Source organism: Lolium perenne, chromosome 4 (genome assembly GCF_019359855.2).
Source record: "Lolium perenne isolate Kyuss_39 chromosome 4, Kyuss_2.0, whole genome shotgun sequence".
Classification (NCBI taxonomy): Eukaryota; Viridiplantae; Streptophyta; class Magnoliopsida; order Poales; family Poaceae; genus Lolium; species Lolium perenne.
Genome location: NC_067247.2, coordinates 347549941 through 347566930, shown reverse-complemented (window position 1 = coordinate 347566930; position 16990 = coordinate 347549941). Strand labels below are relative to the sequence as shown.

Here is a 16990-nt window from a genome sequence, read left to right as displayed (position 1 = left end):
TCTAATTGGAAAGTCACCAGTGTCGCCATCACTTGTTCGAACACTTGTCACCACATTATCATACATATCCTTGATGAGGGTAATGTACTTTATTGGGACTTTGTGTTTCTCCAAGGCCCACCACATGACATTCGGAGGTATCTTATCATAGACCTTCTCCAAATCAATGAACACCATATGAAGGTCCTTCTTTTGCTCCAATTAAAATATTAAAAAAATAAAATTTATAAAAATTTAGACTAGTTTTATACAAAAGTGACTCAAATTTAAACTTAGTGTAACTTGAACTTCAAATTAGACCGAACTTGTCGGTGCGATGGGAGCGCGGTGGAGGATGGCCGCCAGCGACCCTGGAGCTTGCCGATGGCGCTGCTCCCTCAGAGACGCAAGCCACTCACGAGACGCCTCGTTCTGGGCGAGCCTCGCTTGCTTGCGGGTGGCCGCCTCGGCCTAGCGTTGAGTTCAAGGAGCTTTTGTCGCTCGGCCGCCATGAGGAGACATCCCGCCTTCTCCATGGCCGCCCGCTGGCGCGAGATCTCGACGGCGTGCCCGAAGTTGGCGTCGTTTAAGAACTCCTGCTCTTCCTCCTTTAGCCTTCGTAAGCGCTACGTGTTGAAGGAGGCCAGGATCATCGCTTCCTCCAGGTCGCCGGGGACCTGCTGCTCGCCCCACTGCGCCGCCTCCTCCGCCGCCTGAGCTTATGCTCTGCTATGTATGCCTCGTCTCAATCGTCGAACTGGGAGTTGCCAGAGTCGTCGGAGTTGAAGTCAATCTCGACATCAGGCTGTGGCTGCGGCGCCGATAGCGGCGTGCAGCCGTTATAACCAAGCATCGAATACGTGGTATGTAGCCGCGGTGGCATTATTCTGCAGAGGAATGCGGCGGTGGTGGAGAGGAGAGGATAGCACGACGGTGGAGAGTACAAGGAATAGCGCGGTGGATGGCGTACTAATAAGCGGTGCCAACTAGCCGCACAACAGCCAAGGCGTCGCATTTATGGCGGCGTCTACGCGTGGACCGGTTTTCATCGGCAGGGGCCAAGGCGTCGCAATTATGATGTTGCCGTCGCCTTCGAGTTGCTGCCAAGACGGCCCCACCCGTGAAAACCGACGTGCCGCGAGGTGCCGGCGCGTCCAATTCGCGCCCTTCACGAAAAGATTGGCACATGGTTACCGACGTTTCTATTGGGCTCGAAATCACACCAACGTGTTTTGGGGCGCGCCGGAAGCAAAAAAAAATCACGCTGCCCCCCAAATACCTATCGGGCTGCCGGTGGACGTAGTACGACTGTACGAGAGCCAAATTCCGACGGTATTTATCGAGAATTATAATTCTCGAAGCATCTGCCAGACCATCTTCCGACGGTTGGTTCTGGATCGGACGGCCACGCTCACCGACGAAAAAAGATTGAAAAATGGGACCCACCTGCGAGGTCACACTCCACGTGTCCGTGGTCCCACTAGCCGCTTCTGCCCCAGGCGGCGAAGGCAAAGCAGCAGCCCTCTCTGGAACAAACCCCCCGCAGGCCGCAGCGCACCCAATCCCATTCCGTGTTCCGCCCACCTCGTCTGGAAGCCGCACGAGCTTCCGGAAGCATCCACCCAAATCGGCCCGCGGGCCGGCGATCGGGGAGGCGGGAGTGCAGCTGCCGCCGGGGCCACGCCCGCCGGCGCCCGGAGGCCGGAGATGGACGCGGCGGAGAAGCTGCGGTGGCGCTTCTGCGACGGCGGCGTCACCGATCTACTCGACGCCCGCAGCCTCCACGGCCCCCCCGTAAGGACCCCTCGGAACGCCCGACCCCTTCTGTTTTACGCACGGCGCCTTCCCTCTGTGCTTAGCTCCCTGGCGACATCTCCGGGCCGAATCGCTCGAATCGGCGGGGATTTCGCTCCCTAGGGATGGCGGACTCTCTCTGGCGCAATCGCCCGAGTGCTGCGCTTCCGGATGGGCCGCGAGTCGCCGGGGCGTTGCGTTTCTCCAGCGGCGGTTCTCGACCGAGCTGACATTTACGAGGGTTTATGGACGTGGGGAATCAGTCTCTGTTTCAGTCGTTTCTGTGTTGCCGACGGGTTGGTGCTGCGAATTGTGGTAGCGGTTGCCCCCCCCCCCCCCCCCCCCCCCCTTTTTTTTTAATGCCAATCTCTGCACCGCATCAAGTCTTACACAATGTTGGATCGCAACTTCTATGTAGTGACTTGTTCGGTTACTTGGGAAATGGTATTGGATGCCAATGTGTGCTGTATGCTCATCCTATCTTTGAAATTAGAAATGTTATGGGAGTTTGGGAGGTCATAATCTATGTGATATCCTCTTGAGCCAGCTATTTATCACTGTGAAATTGTGTTCCCCTTACGCTATGTGTATATGGCCTTCTTGAATGGACACTTGACTGTGAGTTGAATTCGTAGGAGCTAGATTTTTTTTGGGCATAAGATTATTGAGTTGTTTAGGTAACGGCTTAGTGCGGATTGTGCTACTGGCAGCCTTTTTTATCACTTCGTTCAGAGTTATTCGGTTTTGCTGCCAATATTGTCTCGAAAGTAATGTTGGCTCACAGTTTATGACTTGTAAGTAGTCAGTTATTTGGTTACTTGGGAAATGTTATTGAATACCAATGTATACTTGTGCTGATCCTCTCTTAGAAGTTAGAACTGTGATGGGAGTTTGGGAGGTCATGATCTTAGGTGCTGTCCTCTTGATCCAGCTATTTATCACTTTCAACTCGTGTTTTCCCCTTAGCTTTTGTGTATATGGTCTCCTCGAATGGACACTGAATGTGAGTTGGGTTCATGGAAACTAGTATCAGGAACCTTGTATTTGATTCAGTCGAAGAATAAACGGTGATGCAGCTAGATACAACTAACTGTTTCTTCTTTTCCAGGATGTTACTAAGAAAATGCAGTTCCACTCTTCTCTAGTACAGAGGCTTGCTTTGGAGAAGGAGATTGAGGTATTTGACTTTTGTTGTTGTTCACCTTACCATTTATACTAGTTTCCTCGCAATAACAGGGAGATATGTCTATTTGCTTAGAAGGATGCTGAAGTAGTGAAGTTACTTACTCTTTCCTTGATTTTTACTGGGATTGCCTTTTGGTTTGCTATTTAACAGGGTCATGAAGGTTGCGTGAATGCTATTGCATGGAACTCAAATGGCTCACTTCTGATATCAGGATCAGATGACACTAGAGTAAGTTTCGGATAAATTTCTCGTTCATTCTTCTCATGTTCTCTGTAGGTAGAGTTGCATGAACTCCTTGTCTGTTGTCTTGTAATATACAAGTGTTTCAGTGCTTCACCTTTGCTTACTGATACAACAACATACAACAACATCAAAGACTTTTTCCCAAGCAAGTTAGGGTAGGCTAGATATGAAACCCAGCAGAATCACTTAACACTACATCCGGGCGAAGATGTAGCGCACCACTAAGGCGGTGGCGGCCTGGCCCTTGCTCATTTCACTTTTTATTGATGTGGAACAAAACTTAGTTAGAAACAAATCTCGATGATATAAGGCCATTTTCTCTCAAAGTAGAACATTTCTATGTGCAGGGTTTTATTTCCAATGGCATATTCTTGGACTAGGACAACTGGAGAGTTCGATGGTTGATTCAATGTCCTTCTGTATGTATGCTTCTGCAGGTCAACATCTGGCGCTATGATAATCAAGAACTGTTGCACGAAATTGATACTGGTCATTCTGCAAATGTATTTTGCACGAAATTTGTCCCGGAAACATCTGATGAAGTAGTAGTTTCAGGAGCAGGAGATGCTCAGGTACCATTTCTCTGGGATTTATTTTACTTGTTTGTTTCCCAGTTACTCTGAGGCATTGTTTTCAGGTGTGGTTTATTGATTCTTTTCCAGGTTCGTGTTTTCAATTTGTCTCGTTTAAGTGGCGTAAGGCCTAGGGAAATTTTGATGGAGCCAGCTGCACTTTACCAATGTCACTCAAGGAGGGTCAAAAAACTAGCTGTAAGATCCTAATCTTATGCCAAGGGCCATGATTTGAAATTTGGAATCGTAGAACATGAAGGAATTTCTCTTTGCATTGTCTAATGTTGACAAAGCTCTGAGGTTGGTCCTGAATGTACACCCTTGTATATATTAGTATCCATAGGAGAAGAAGAAATAATGATGTCCTATTTTCGGGCCTTTGCACTACTTGAGAGGTCTTGTACTTACTGATGCATACATGTTTTTGTTATGTGGCTGCTAGGGTTTGGGAGGGAGAGAGAGAGCTGCGAGGGCGCGAGAAGGCCGGCCGGGGGCCTTGCCCACGGCCGGTGGCAAGATGGAAGGGATTTCCTTCTTAATTCTTGCTTGATTAGATTAATACATCTCCTCTCCATATATAGAGAGGTTTACTTGACTCCCAAGCAAGGCTTACTTAACCCCTAAGCAAACCATAAGACTAACGGGCCCAGGCCCATGACGTACTCTAACACTACACCCCACCTGGACATGCAGCTCGTCCTCGAGCTGCAACCTAAACAAACCATGACTCGACGCAACACAACCCTAACACCTAAAAACGAGCTTTTACATCTCGGCTTGTTTTATTACTCTCAACCTAAAATAGACTGGGACGCTTTATTGTTGACCCCTGAACATAAAGTGGACACCATCCGCCCGTCGGACGTGCACCTGTACAACCACCTGGATCCCATGGAAACCAGCGGGACAAAAGGTGCCCGCGTGGCGGCCGGCGGCGGAATGCAGTGGTGCTACGCGGTGCGCTCCTGTCGGTGACACCATGCCTTCTCCCCGCCGGATGACTGTCGATGGCGTAGACTTTGAGGTCGTTGCCCGCGGGAAAAACAGCATGTCCGCCGCCCGTGGGGGAAACCGCACACCCAAAATCCCCAACGCAGCGGACGAGATCGAGGTCCGTTGCGCAACGAAGCGCAACTTGAAGGAGCTGCAGCTGCAGATCACGCATCTCCCGCACACGCCGACGTACTAGGAGGCCGCGTGCAGCAGCCTGCAGCCTCACCGCCGCCGATACGTGGCGGATAGCGATCCAAGCCGGAAGCGGTGACGGCGACGGAGGGAAACGGACCTGGTGGAAGGGCATCCCGGGCGGTGTCGATGTAGAGCCCGGGGCCAAGGTCGCTCCCACACCGCCGAAAGGCAGGGACGGCGTCGGTGGCGGCAGCAGCCGCTGCTGCGGTGTTGGTGGCGACGGCAGCTGCTGCTGCTGTTGCAGCTGCCCACCGAACGGCAGGGATAGCGTCGGTGAGGACAGCAGCTGCAGCGGCGGCGTTGGTGGCGGCAGCAGCTGCTGTTGCTGCTGCAGCGTCCCGGTGGGGAAGAAGGCGGCCGGCTGCTGGAGAAGAGGGACCCCCGGCGCCGAGGAGATGGTGGACAACGGCAGCGGGGACTGCAGCAGCCCGGCGTCGGGTGGTGGCGACGACAGCAACAGCGTCGGCTGCAGCGGTCCGGCGATCGTGGCGGAGGCCGCCTGGTGCATCGGCTGCCACGGCAGCAGCGCCGCCGGCGGCGGAGGCCCGTAGGGGCCAGCCAAGTAGAGGTGGATCTCCTGGACCATGGTGGCGAGATCGCGGAGGGCTGCGGTGATCTCCGCCGGGGAGAGAACGGCGGGGACGTCGGATTGCAGTGGCGGTGGGTGGGAAGAACTCGGTGGAGGGCTGGACATGATCGAACCCGGGAAAACTGATACCAAGTGTTATGGTGCTGCTAGAGGGATGGCGCGAAAGGGCCGGCCGGGGGCCTTGCCCACGGCCGGTGGCAAGAGGGAAGGGATTTCCTTCTTAATTCTTGCTTCCTTAGATTGATACGTCTCCTCTCCATATATAGAGAGGTTTACTTGACTCCCAAGCAAGGCTTACTTGACCCCTAAGCAAACCATAAGACTAACGGGCTCAGGCCCATGACGTACTCTAACAGTTTTGCATTCCCTGGTTCAACATTCATAATTATGTTTTGCATGTAGGTCGAAGTTGGCAACCCTAATGTTGTGTGGAGCGCAAGTGAGGACGGTACTCTAAGACAGCATGATCTTAGGGAGTGCAGTTCCTGTCCTCGTGCAGGATCAGCTAACCAGGAATGTCGTAATGTGCTTGTGAGTATTCCAACCGTTGGGTTCGGCTTCTGTTGTGGTTGTTAGGTGTATTCTTCTCATGGAGCATGTAATTTAATTGCACTTTGAGTTAGGTTTTGTTTTTGTTTTTTTGGTCCTTGAAAGCCAAATACAGTGGCCAATTTCACTACGGGAATATACCAGATGAATCAACCTGTAATGCTGCATTTATTTGGACATCATACAATCAGTTCAACTCTGTGATCAGCATGTTGTGGCTTTCAGTCACCTGCTTCTAGGATTGGTGTTTTGCTTTTTTGTTCTTATGAGTCCTATTGGAAATGCCAGGACAATTACATTCTTAGGATAAATGCTGGCTGTAAAATTAGTTGAGTCTTAATCCCAGTTTTGCATTACATGTGTTTCTGACAGCTAGATCTACGATGTGGAGCAAAGAAGTCTTTAGCTGATCTCCCCAGACAACCTCTGGCGTTTAAGTCTTGTGATATTAGCTCTGTTCGTCCCCATCAGCTCCTTGTTGGTGGGAGGTAACTTGTTGTCATAAATTAACCAGTGCATGACAGGCCTTGCTTCTTTGAACTTTCAAGAATAGCACTTCACAATTTAATGTTTATGCAGTGATGCATTTGCCCGGCTGTACGATAGGAGAATGCTTCCGCCATTGAGTTCATGTCAAACAGCAAGGAAGCCACCCCCTTGCATTAAAATGTTCTGTCCATTGCACCTTGCTGAAACTGTAAGTTCACTCTTGTGCTTGAACAGCCTGCTGTTCTGTTCCAAATCGTGCATGGCAAAGCTGACAGAGATTATTGCTTGCTGGCATCATCTTGACTGCTCTTATACTCTATGCGGACAAATTTCAACATGATTATTGTAGAAAATATTGAAGAAATTCACTTTCTCCCACAACTTGTTCCAGAACATTTAATCTAGAATTGGCAACTTCGTTCAGTTCGAGTTCAGAATTTTGTTATACCCGAAGCTTTCAAAACGCCATTTCTCTTACATTCATGACTTCTGGTCTCTGCTTTGTAATCAGAGGAAGTCAAATTTGCACCTTACACATGTTGCGTTCAGCCCAGATGGGAAGGAGGTTCTTTTGAGTTACAGTGGTGAACATGTATATCTGTTTGATGTTGACCCAGGTATGATTGGTTGGATCCCTTTGTTTATCCTCATTTTAATTATCAGTTTATCACACTATTTCTTTTTTCAGTCTACTGCCAGTGTTGATATATTAAATAGTATACTGGTTAATGTATCTGTTTATGTGTTCAGACAACATGAGTTCAGTGAGATACACAGCAGATGATGTACGTGATCAGTTATGTTTACCGCCTTTCCACAAGGAACCAGCAACAAAAAAGTCAAGACGAAATAATTTTCCTGCAAAAGCAACTTCAAGAAATTCATCTAGGGTGAACAATCTTGTCTCTGTGCACTTGTGCTTCTTGTTTGTAAATATGACCTCTTCATATCACATACGTTGCCTGGTCTGCTAGAAATGTTGAAACCCTCTGCTTTTCATGGCATCCGCTTCAGGTAGATACTGTGAAGAAACTTATGCAATTTGCGATAAAATCTCTGGAGTCAGGCACCAACTTGATGCATGGGATTGAAGCATGCTGTGAAATACTCGAGGCTATGGAATCTGATATCGATGATAGCTTCATCTATGATTGCTTGTGTACCCGGGCAGGGTTGTACCTAAAGGTTCGCTTGCATTTGTTTATATCAGATCTCTATTCCGTGTTAAATGTATAGATTCTGAAATGATGTTTTGCAGCGGAGGTGGAAAAATGATGTTTACATGGCTATTCGGGATTGCAACAGAGCAAGGAATATTGACTTTACATCATTCCAGGCACACTTGTTCATGGCTGAGGCACTGTTACAGGTAAAAATGTGTAATTTTTTCAAGAGTGTATGCGGGGCATGGTTGGTTTGGAGCCAACATTGTCCTGTTGGTATTTAGACAAGCTAAAATATTGGCTGCCAATTGGTTGGTTACCAACTTACCTTGCCAACCTCTCAAAACTTGCCGATTCTTTGCATGTTAAGGAGTTGCCAAATGTTTGCATGCCAAAAGTTTGTCTAGCAAATTTTGAACTGTCAATCAAGTGCCCATACTGAAAATAATGTTGCACCATCATACAAAATTGATATAACCTTGGTGCTTCTAGTTGCTTTCTGTCTGGTAGGATATTTTAAATGCCACGATGTGCTCAAGCGTCTCTAAATGTATTATTTGTGCTGTCTATTCTTTGTCAATATAATACCATAACCATGCGTACTCTACTTATTGACGCGTCTTGTTCTGACTGTATTTCTCTATGTCCTAAACTGCCTTCATTTTGTTCTGGACCGATGAATGAAGAGATTGAAACTCAGTATTTCTTCATCTCTTACAAATACGTGGTATGCTTTGTGTAGCTGGGAAGACTGAAGGAGGCATGTGAATATGCCGAAGCCGCACGTAGTCTTGTTCCATCAAATTCGGTGTCGGCTAAACAAGTGGAAAATATAAAGGAGCGACTTGCTGCTGGTGAGTAGATTTGACACAAACAATTATTTTCTCTAACATATCTACAGTACAAACATATGAATTTAATTTCAGAGATTGTTATGGAGTAGCTTTTACATACTGAAAGATGATGTAGCTGTTGTTCTCCAGTGCACATAGCTCAGTAACCTGTTAATATTCCATTATTGAAATTGTGAATTGTAAGATGCCAATGGATTCAAGATTTAGTTGTTTTTGTGCAGAAGATGTGATATGTTGCTCTTAAACTTTTGAAATATCTGATTGATTTATGTTGTTCAAACAGCTGAACACGAGAAAAACAAAAAAGATCAAGGAAATACTAACAATGATGCACGTCATGGAAGGTTACGGTCACTGAGTGATCTACTGTTTAGAGCGGATGTTAGTGGGTCATCATCACAGGAAGGTCGAGAAGATTCAGATTACGATGATGACATGGAGTTAGACTTTGACACATCAGTATCGGGTGACGAAAGCCGTGATAGTGATCCAGGTGCTGCTCCAGGTAGTTTAAGTTTAAGATTTCACCGAAGAGAGGATGAACCTAATGAACAGTCTGCTGAGAATCGATCGATTGAGTCCACCAGTAATGGTGATTCTGCCTATGAGGTTCTTTCTTTCTTTCTTTCTCATTCTATTCCTTTATCTGATTTTTGAAGTTTCTAGTGTGAGATACTCTGTTTGGCTCTATACTGACATTGGATGGATTTAACACCATCCTGTTGTGCAATATAGCCAGAGGTTGCCATTGATATGAAACAAAGATATGTTGCCCACTGCAACGTGGGGACAGATATAAAACAAGCTAGCTTTCTTGGTGAACGAGGTTAGGATGTTGAGCTATTTCTTCTTGCATTTATGTTCAGTTATTTACTTACACATTTAAGCCTCCTATCAACCACTTGCATGACAGATTTTTGTTAATGAAAATGTCTTACGCTGTCGGTTTCTTGTAGTTGGCAGTGCTTTCTAATTAATAGAAGTGCAAAGCTTTTGCGCACTCGAGAAAACTATGCTATTAACGCGCTCTAGAAAACTATGTTATCAGATGCCCTTGGATGTTCAGAAGTCAAGTCATGAACCAGTAAAGATTTAAATTTGATTTTGGAATTTGGTATCTGGAGTGCGCAATGGATCATAGATTCTGGTTTGGTGCATAATTAGCTTATGCAAGAATCACTTGCATTAATTAATTTCCTTGAATTAATGTAGGAAGCCCATTGGGAGGCCACCATGGTAGAAGCCCATTAGATTACCACCTTTGATGCAGAGGCTTGGGATACCCCCATTTCGAAAAAAATTTAGATTCCCACCATGGTAGCATGAACCAAGATGTTACATACTGATGTATTGAGTCCATGTGTCGCCGGAATTACCATGGGTCACTTGAACATGAAATCATAAAAAGTCTAATCCTGTGATTGACTTGTCAAAGCGGACCAGTTTTTGTGAAAATATAGTGTGGGAGCGTCTTATTGTGGAAAAATAATTCGTAAACCATAGTTTTGTGATAGTTTACTAAAAGTATGTGTTTTCCCATGAATTTTATAAGGTTAAAATCTTCTAAATGTGTCTAATTCTGCACTGCTCTGACGACAGGCGATTTTATTGCGAGCGGAAGTGATGATGGTAGATGGTTCATATGGGAAAAAAGAACAGGAAGGCTTATCAAAATGCTTGCAGGAGATGGATCTGGTAATTGCAATTTCATCTTACTGCGGCTATCCCTTGAGTACTGTTTCTCATGCGCCTTGTCTTTTTATAGTTGTGAACTGTATACAGTCTCATCCCCATGATTGTGCTGTTGCAACAAGTGGAATTGACAATACAATAAAGGTATAAGATATGTTCGTTTTTTTCTTTTCTTGAAGCACTTAAACATTGCAGTCCTCATTCTTCTCTCGTCTTTGTTTATTGTTAGTTGTGGACACCGGATGCAGAAGGTACATGTATGGTTGCTGGACCAGAAATTGATGTGTTAAGTGTCATAGAGAACAATCAGAAGAAGTTATCCCGCAACCGTGAACTTTTCTTGTAAGCTGTCAAACCTTCACTAGGAGTTTTAAGATCTTTCCGTTCTCATGCATAGATTGTTATATCTCTATGTGCAGGCCTTTTGAGTACTTGGAACGATTTAGGATGCATGAGTTTGCGGAAGGAAGCTTACATCCTTTAGAGTGTGCGCAGACTTGATTTACTATGGTTTAGACACCTGAGGTACGGCTGTTCGCTTGATATAATTAGTCAGCACAACTTCAACAAAGATTTATGTTGAACTGGGTCACTGGATACAGTTTAGACCTCGCAGAAAAAATAATGTGAGACCTCTCGTTTGCTCCCTGATTTTGGTATTTTGACATGTTCTTTTCTTTCAGCTTTTCAGGGGAAAGGGTAATACGGGGACATTTCATCCAAGATACAAGCAGCGAATGTTTAGATAAAAATGGAATTGCAAGGCCTTGTTGCAATAGTAGGCAATGTTGTGCACACATGCTTAGATGGTAATGCAGGTGTGCTGATATTGAAGTTGTTGCTCGTGCTGTGAATAAACATTGCAATGATGTTGGTTGATATGTGACGTGGATCCATTCACGTGTACAGATTGTGGGAAGACGAAGTCTTGTGCATATGTATATGCTGGTATAGTAGAGCCATCTGCTATAATGTTATGTTATTTGTTGGTCCGTAGGGCAGGTTGGCTACTCGGTTGCTACGTTGGGCAAGTCTCTTTGTTCGTGGATTATACAAGTGAGACATGGGGTACAAGCTGCAATGTAGACATATACGATCTATGTACCATGTGTGGTTTTGCATACCCATTTGGCCCACATGAATGTTTTACACGATTCTTCTCTTCTTTCGAGGTGTTGACACGATATTTTAGCTCTGTGGAAACAGTGCGTATTGTTGCGATACAATGTATCGTTGGCTGAACAGCAAGGCAGGCACGGAAGGCAACATTAACACAAAAACCAATTGGACACATTTTCCTTTACAAAAGCAAAAGATGGATTCTCAGCACACGGAAGTGACGGTAGCCGTGGCGCTGCTTTGGCTGGCTTGGCTTGTTTTGCTTGCTTAATCTGGTATTGTGTCGCCCCTGCTTGTTTTGCTTGCTTAATCTTGTATTGTGTCGCCCCTGCGCGGCAAGGCCCAGCCGGCGGTTTGTTAATGCCCCAGTTTCTTCGAGGATGATGTCTCTTTGGTATGTTTTCGGCCGGCGTCGTTGCATCTGTCGGCTGCCGCAGCCGCTGCGGGTATAGTTGAAGTAGGTTCGTCGGCAAGCGGTTTCCCTTGTAATTTAACATGGTAGTAGCTGCTGCTGGAAGAATATAGAATGCTCCAACCTATCACTAGGTAGTGAGGAGCAGTCGTATTTCATTAAACCAAACTAGTGCCGGGGAGAAGTCAGGAATGGACCACCAAGAATAACCAAACCATCGCCCTAGCTAGTTGCTGGCGGAAGAGGTCTCCTGACGCATCCATAGCGCCATGGCGCCATCCAGCTGGGTCTCTGCGTGATCTCATCGAAGTGCCGATCGCGTCGCCTTTATCGAATCACACGGACACGCTATAGTAGTATAACTTTATTTTCTTCTGGCAAGCTTTATGTATCTCAGCAAGCTTTTTATAAAAGAAAAAGCGAAGATCAGAGTGGTAATCCCACGTCTGCACGCACTAGCTAGCTACGAAGTCTCCTGTCCACGTCCTTAATTAACAAGCTAACTCGTCGAGGTTTCCAAAGGTGAAAAAACAAAGTCAAAAGGCCAAACCTTCACGTATAGACCATGTACCCGCGCAGTCGCGCACGCACCACGCCAAAAACTGAGGCGATGAAAAAGAAGCGGTCGCTGTACTCGCCGTGTAGCGCTTTGCTCGTCGCGTGGATGGCCGGTATTCTAGTTTCCTACAGCGATATAAAGTACGAGTACCCGTCACGTGGCGTAATGCGGGCCGTACGTACTCCCATTGGCCGTGGAGGCGCGCAGTCAAACGAGCCCACCGACCCCCCGGTCGTCCTTCCTCAGCTCCCCCCTCGTCTTGCCCTGATTTACGGTGGCTGCCATCGATCGCTGACGGGAGGTCCGTCCGTCTGCCGGGTCCTCGCTGTCGGCGTGACGGGGCGGGGAGGGTGTACGTTTAGCGGTAGGCCCCGCGTCTGCTCCGCCGTCCAACGTTGTCCGTCCACCCAAGCGCAATGATTCGTCGGCCAAAGCGTTTGCCCCTCGATGGATTACCATTCACGGCTTTGCCACTGGAAAGGCCACGATGTTTATTTTGTGGTCTGACCCTTGTGAGACGTGATATTTAGAGGAGTACAACCTGACATGTTCTCTTTTGTTTTTTCTATAGAATTGTCAAAGAAAACATAGATCGCATGCACTTCCAAAACGTGTACCAGTAGAGACTGTTATAATGTATATTTTCTTTAATGTTTATTTCACGTCGTGTACCTCCGCACGCTCGTGTACAACATAAAGAAATGTAAGAGCATCTTCAGTGGAGACTTCCAAATCGTAGCCTGCAACAACATTTCGGCTATGCTATTGGGACCGCCGGTAGCACATACTGACAAACCCAATATCCGTAGGGACCACATGAGGTACGACGTCGATAACATACATGTCGGTGGGGACAAGACGTAAAGAGAGGGAATCTTTAGACTTTGAGAGGCCGCATGTGGGACAGGCAGTTGCATGCATGGGAGAGAGAGAGAGGCGTCAGCAGCTCCGATAGCCTTCCCAAGTGTCGCGCATGGGGTGTTGTTGCCAGCTATTTTAAGGGGTTCACCGACAACTGCTTTTTGTATTGGGGGCACCGAAATCAGAGCACATTTTCCATATTGGGGAGGCTATTGGGGCTGCCGATGGAGACAGTCGCGAGGGACAGGGAGAGAAAAAGCGATCCGGTGTTTTCGTCCCCTCACTGGGCAATGCCGCCAGTTCGTTCCGCCTCCACCGGCCCTTGGGGCCTTGGAGGTGCGTCGGACCACGGTCATTCGCCGGTGGGAGGGTTTCTGTCCTTCTATTAGGATGTTTTAGTGTCTTCTCCGGGATCATGAAGCGGTGACGACATCGATCCGTAAGTTAGAATAATGTCCTCCCTACACTATCCCTGTTCATGTGGTGCACCTAGTACATGCGGAGGGTGTGTGGAGGTGTGTGTCTACCTGATCTCCTGGGATCATATCTATTTTCATTTTTGTTTGTATGGTTGCAGCTCTGTCTTTTTCAATCTACAGTTCTCATCATTAGCGATGCATTCAATTCTCATGCATTTCTCCTTTGGGACATTAGCACGTCTGCTTCAATAAGCTGATCTACTACCCGGCTCCAGTGAGGGAGTGGCGAGGACGTCGGCACGTCTTTGGGTCCATTAATTTATTACTTTTGAGAATCTTTGTACTGCTGTTGATGCTTATCAATAGATTCAGTGGATTTTTGCGAAGAAAGAGAAAATGTATTGCACACAGGAAAATCTAAAAACCGAGGTTTATTCATGTCCTTAATATTTCATGTTGTCTTACAATGATTCAAACCTTGCGTGCTACAACAAACCATTTATCAATAATCATGTGCATATATACTCTTATAAAGATTGAGCTAGTTGTTGTCCGCTCAACCTGATAGATTATGCTTTGGAGTTGGTACCACTATTATCATATATATGCACTAGACATATGTATCCTAATCTTTTGATTGGTTCATTCTATTGATGTATATTTTGAGTCCTTTTTACAAAAAGTTAGGAACTATGATGATGTATACGTTAACACATCTCGGGTAATAAACGACAATGCACAAGCATTTAACTTTTCTATCAAAACAATATCATTACATCCATTATAAATGAAATTTCTATATTGTATACATCTGTTATTATGGATACTAATATTTTTTCTATAAACTTGGTCAAACTTTATAAAGTTTAATTTAGGACAAAGCTAATATGCACTTATTTTTCCCTGGAGGGAGTATATATTGTCAATTCAGTGCACAAGTTTGCAGCCAAAGTGATTGGCTCTGGTATCATATTTTCTTGAGTTTACCGCAGATCTTAACATGAAAAACAAAAAGTCCAGGGTCCAAGAGGCAAAAGCCAGCTAGCAGAAAGCAAAAAAAAGAAGAAGAAAAAAAGGGCAGAACACAATGTCCGCCATGGGGGGAGAGGCAGAGGACGACAAAAGAGGGTAGCTTCCGCAAGATCTTGAGATGTGTGAAGACTGCAGACACCAGGTCAGCTTAGCATTACTATCGGCACCACCACCAATTCCTTCCTTCCCAAACCAGTTTGCCAAGAAGAAAGCCTAGCTAGCTATCGATCGATCGATCGACCATATATATGCGGCAGCTTTTCCCATCCATCTGAGATCAATCGATCGCCAGGCGCCAGCCAGTATATCCATAAATAGTTTGATTCCATGGGGAGCGACAACAAGTCGGGCTCCGCCGCCGGCGCATGCAGCCCGCCGCCCGCCGTCTGCTGCATGTGCGGCGACCATGGCCTCCTGCCGGAGTTGTTCCACTGCTCCGCCTGCTCCGTCCGCTCCCAGCACACGTATGTATCTGTATCTTACCCCTTTCTGTCCGCGTACGCATTTTGTGGGACAGCGGGAGTTGATTTTCGTAGTTTTTTGTTGGCATCTGTATGATTATAAGGATTTATTTTGGGTTACATGCATATGTTTGCTCTGGGTGGATATTCATATTCTTCGATGTGGGATTAGGTTAGCTAATTTGATCGTTGGACGAAGTAGCTACGGCTTTGCCATGCTTACGGCCAGTTAGCTATGGCAGATTTGTGCAGTTACAAGAAAGATTTTTGTGAAATCATTCTTCTTTTCTGGATGATGTTGTGGAAAAATTCATAGCGATTATACAACACAAACGAAACATGTGCACATAAAATCAGCTAATATATATCCACGCATTGATTCAGACATATATGGCTATCCGTCACTCTCTTTCTCAATCAGCATCTACTTTGAAAGTTTGAATCCCCAATACGCACGTACTTGTGTGCACACAATGCCAGCACAGTTAATCGAATAGTTTCCTGCTTGACTTCATCTGAACCAGAGCTGTCATCGATATATTTGGTGACACCTTTGGCATATATAAATCCCCCATATATCTTTTTCGTCACCCTGCCCCGTACGTACTTCCAGAAAATTAAATTGTTCCGACTTTTTGCACGATTCGATGTATAGCTTATATATTTGTCAAACAAAAACGGGCCCGGCCTAGATCTGTAGACATATCCGATCGATGTAGATATAAAGCTGTATATATGCTGGCTGACCTTATGTACACATTCAGCTAACTCGATTCTGCAATGCATCGACGACAGTCGCCAGTACATTTCAGTTCTTTGATCTTTCACGTGTCTACAACCTGAAATGTGTGCATCAGTGCATGCAATAACGTACATGCATGACACGACCTCACATAGCTAGGTGCACATCATGCACTGCGCGTACACTTCTTTTTGTTTTGCGAATGCGCGTACACACTTCATAGCTAAATCTATACACATCAGGTATTGCACGGATCGGTATCCGAAGGCGGAGGCGTACGGGACATGCAACTGGTGCCTGAGCGCAGGCCAAGGAAGCGGTGGCGCCACTCCTAGCCCAGTGAGATCCACGATCAAAGCGCCAGTCCGGCCTCGGCCGGCTGCTCACTGCAGAGATGATGTTTCGACCTGCAGCGGCGGCGGCGCCAGATCGGTGCCACTGCCGGCGAAGGTCGCCGCTCGGAGTGACTTCACGGCAGAGCTGAACAAGCCTATCAAGAAGGAGCAACAGCGGCGGCGGCTCGTGCTGCGGCGGTCGGCGTCGGACCTGGGCAGCGGCGTCGTCCGTGCCAGCCGAGGCGCCGGGCCGCTTTCTCCTGGCGTCCCGCGGGGAAGGCCGAGGGTTCAGCGGTACAAGCTCTTGGAAGAGGTGATCAGCAGCTAGCTAACTTAACGACAAGATATAGATGCACATACATGTACATGGTTTCTTAATTTTGGTTTTCGTGGATGATTGCATGCGTTTATGCATGTAAGCATGTACTACAGAGTAGGTGCGGCCGTGGAGTTCTAGCTGTGTGTGATGATGAGCTCTGATTCATGTAGTACTTGTTAACATGACGAGTTGCTTCCGCGAAAAAAAAAAGAACATGCGAGTTGCCAAAGAAACATGCATTTCGATCATCCGCTTATTTTGAGTGCCGGCCGGTTTAGACAAAACCTCCCTAATTTATGCTTTCAATATAAACCTTTTTTTCATTACATCGCTGCGGTTAAGAAGATGTTGAGTTGGGGTTTGAATACAACTGACACAGTTAACGTGAACTCGCTTTGCATGGGCACGGTTTTGGTCATGTGGCGATGTCTAC

General features: G+C 46.6%; 2 protein-coding genes across 2 annotated transcripts; both read left to right on the top strand.

The window, feature by feature from the left end:
• Window positions 1–1526: 1526 nt before the first annotated feature.
• On the top strand, window positions 1527–11280 carry LOC127348010 (protein ALTERED SEED GERMINATION 2). The gene is made up of 20 exons (XM_051374127.2): window positions 1527–1773; window positions 2882–2950; window positions 3110–3187; window positions 3640–3774; window positions 3865–3972; window positions 5954–6082; window positions 6473–6588; window positions 6680–6797; window positions 7101–7206; window positions 7340–7479; window positions 7604–7774; window positions 7848–7958; window positions 8495–8606; window positions 8890–9215; window positions 9342–9432; window positions 10206–10301; window positions 10372–10442; window positions 10528–10640; window positions 10718–10823; window positions 10982–11280. The coding sequence occupies exons 1-19, from the start codon at window positions 1687–1689 to the stop codon at window positions 10797–10799; spliced, it is 2259 nt and encodes a 752-aa protein (XP_051230087.2). The 5' UTR covers window positions 1527–1686; the 3' UTR covers window positions 10800–10823; window positions 10982–11280.
• A 3462-nt stretch (window positions 11281–14742) lies between these two features.
• LOC127297022 (uncharacterized) lies at window positions 14743–16694 on the top strand. The gene is made up of 2 exons (XM_051327276.2): window positions 14743–15164; window positions 16146–16694. The coding sequence occupies exons 1-2, from the start codon at window positions 15028–15030 to the stop codon at window positions 16564–16566; spliced, it is 558 nt and encodes a 185-aa protein (XP_051183236.1). The 5' UTR covers window positions 14743–15027; the 3' UTR covers window positions 16567–16694.
• The last annotated feature ends 296 nt before the right edge of the window (window positions 16695–16990 follow it).

Coding starts and splice junctions, on each gene's coding strand:
- LOC127348010 (XM_051374127.2), top strand. CDS start 1,687: ATGGACGCGGCGGAGAAGCTGCGGTGGCGCTTCTGCGACGGCGGCGTC. Junction 3,775..3,864: donor CAGGAGCAGGAGATGCTCAG/GTACCATTTCTC, acceptor ATTCTTTTCCAG/GTTCGTGTTTTCAATTTGTC. Junction 6,083..6,472: donor AGGAATGTCGTAATGTGCTT/GTGAGTATTCCA, acceptor TGTTTCTGACAG/CTAGATCTACGATGTGGAGC.
- LOC127297022 (XM_051327276.2), top strand. CDS start 15,028: ATGGGGAGCGACAACAAGTCGGGCTCCGCCGCCGGCGCATGCAGCCCG. Junction 15,165..16,145: donor TCCGTCCGCTCCCAGCACAC/GTATGTATCTGT, acceptor TATACACATCAG/GTATTGCACGGATCGGTATC.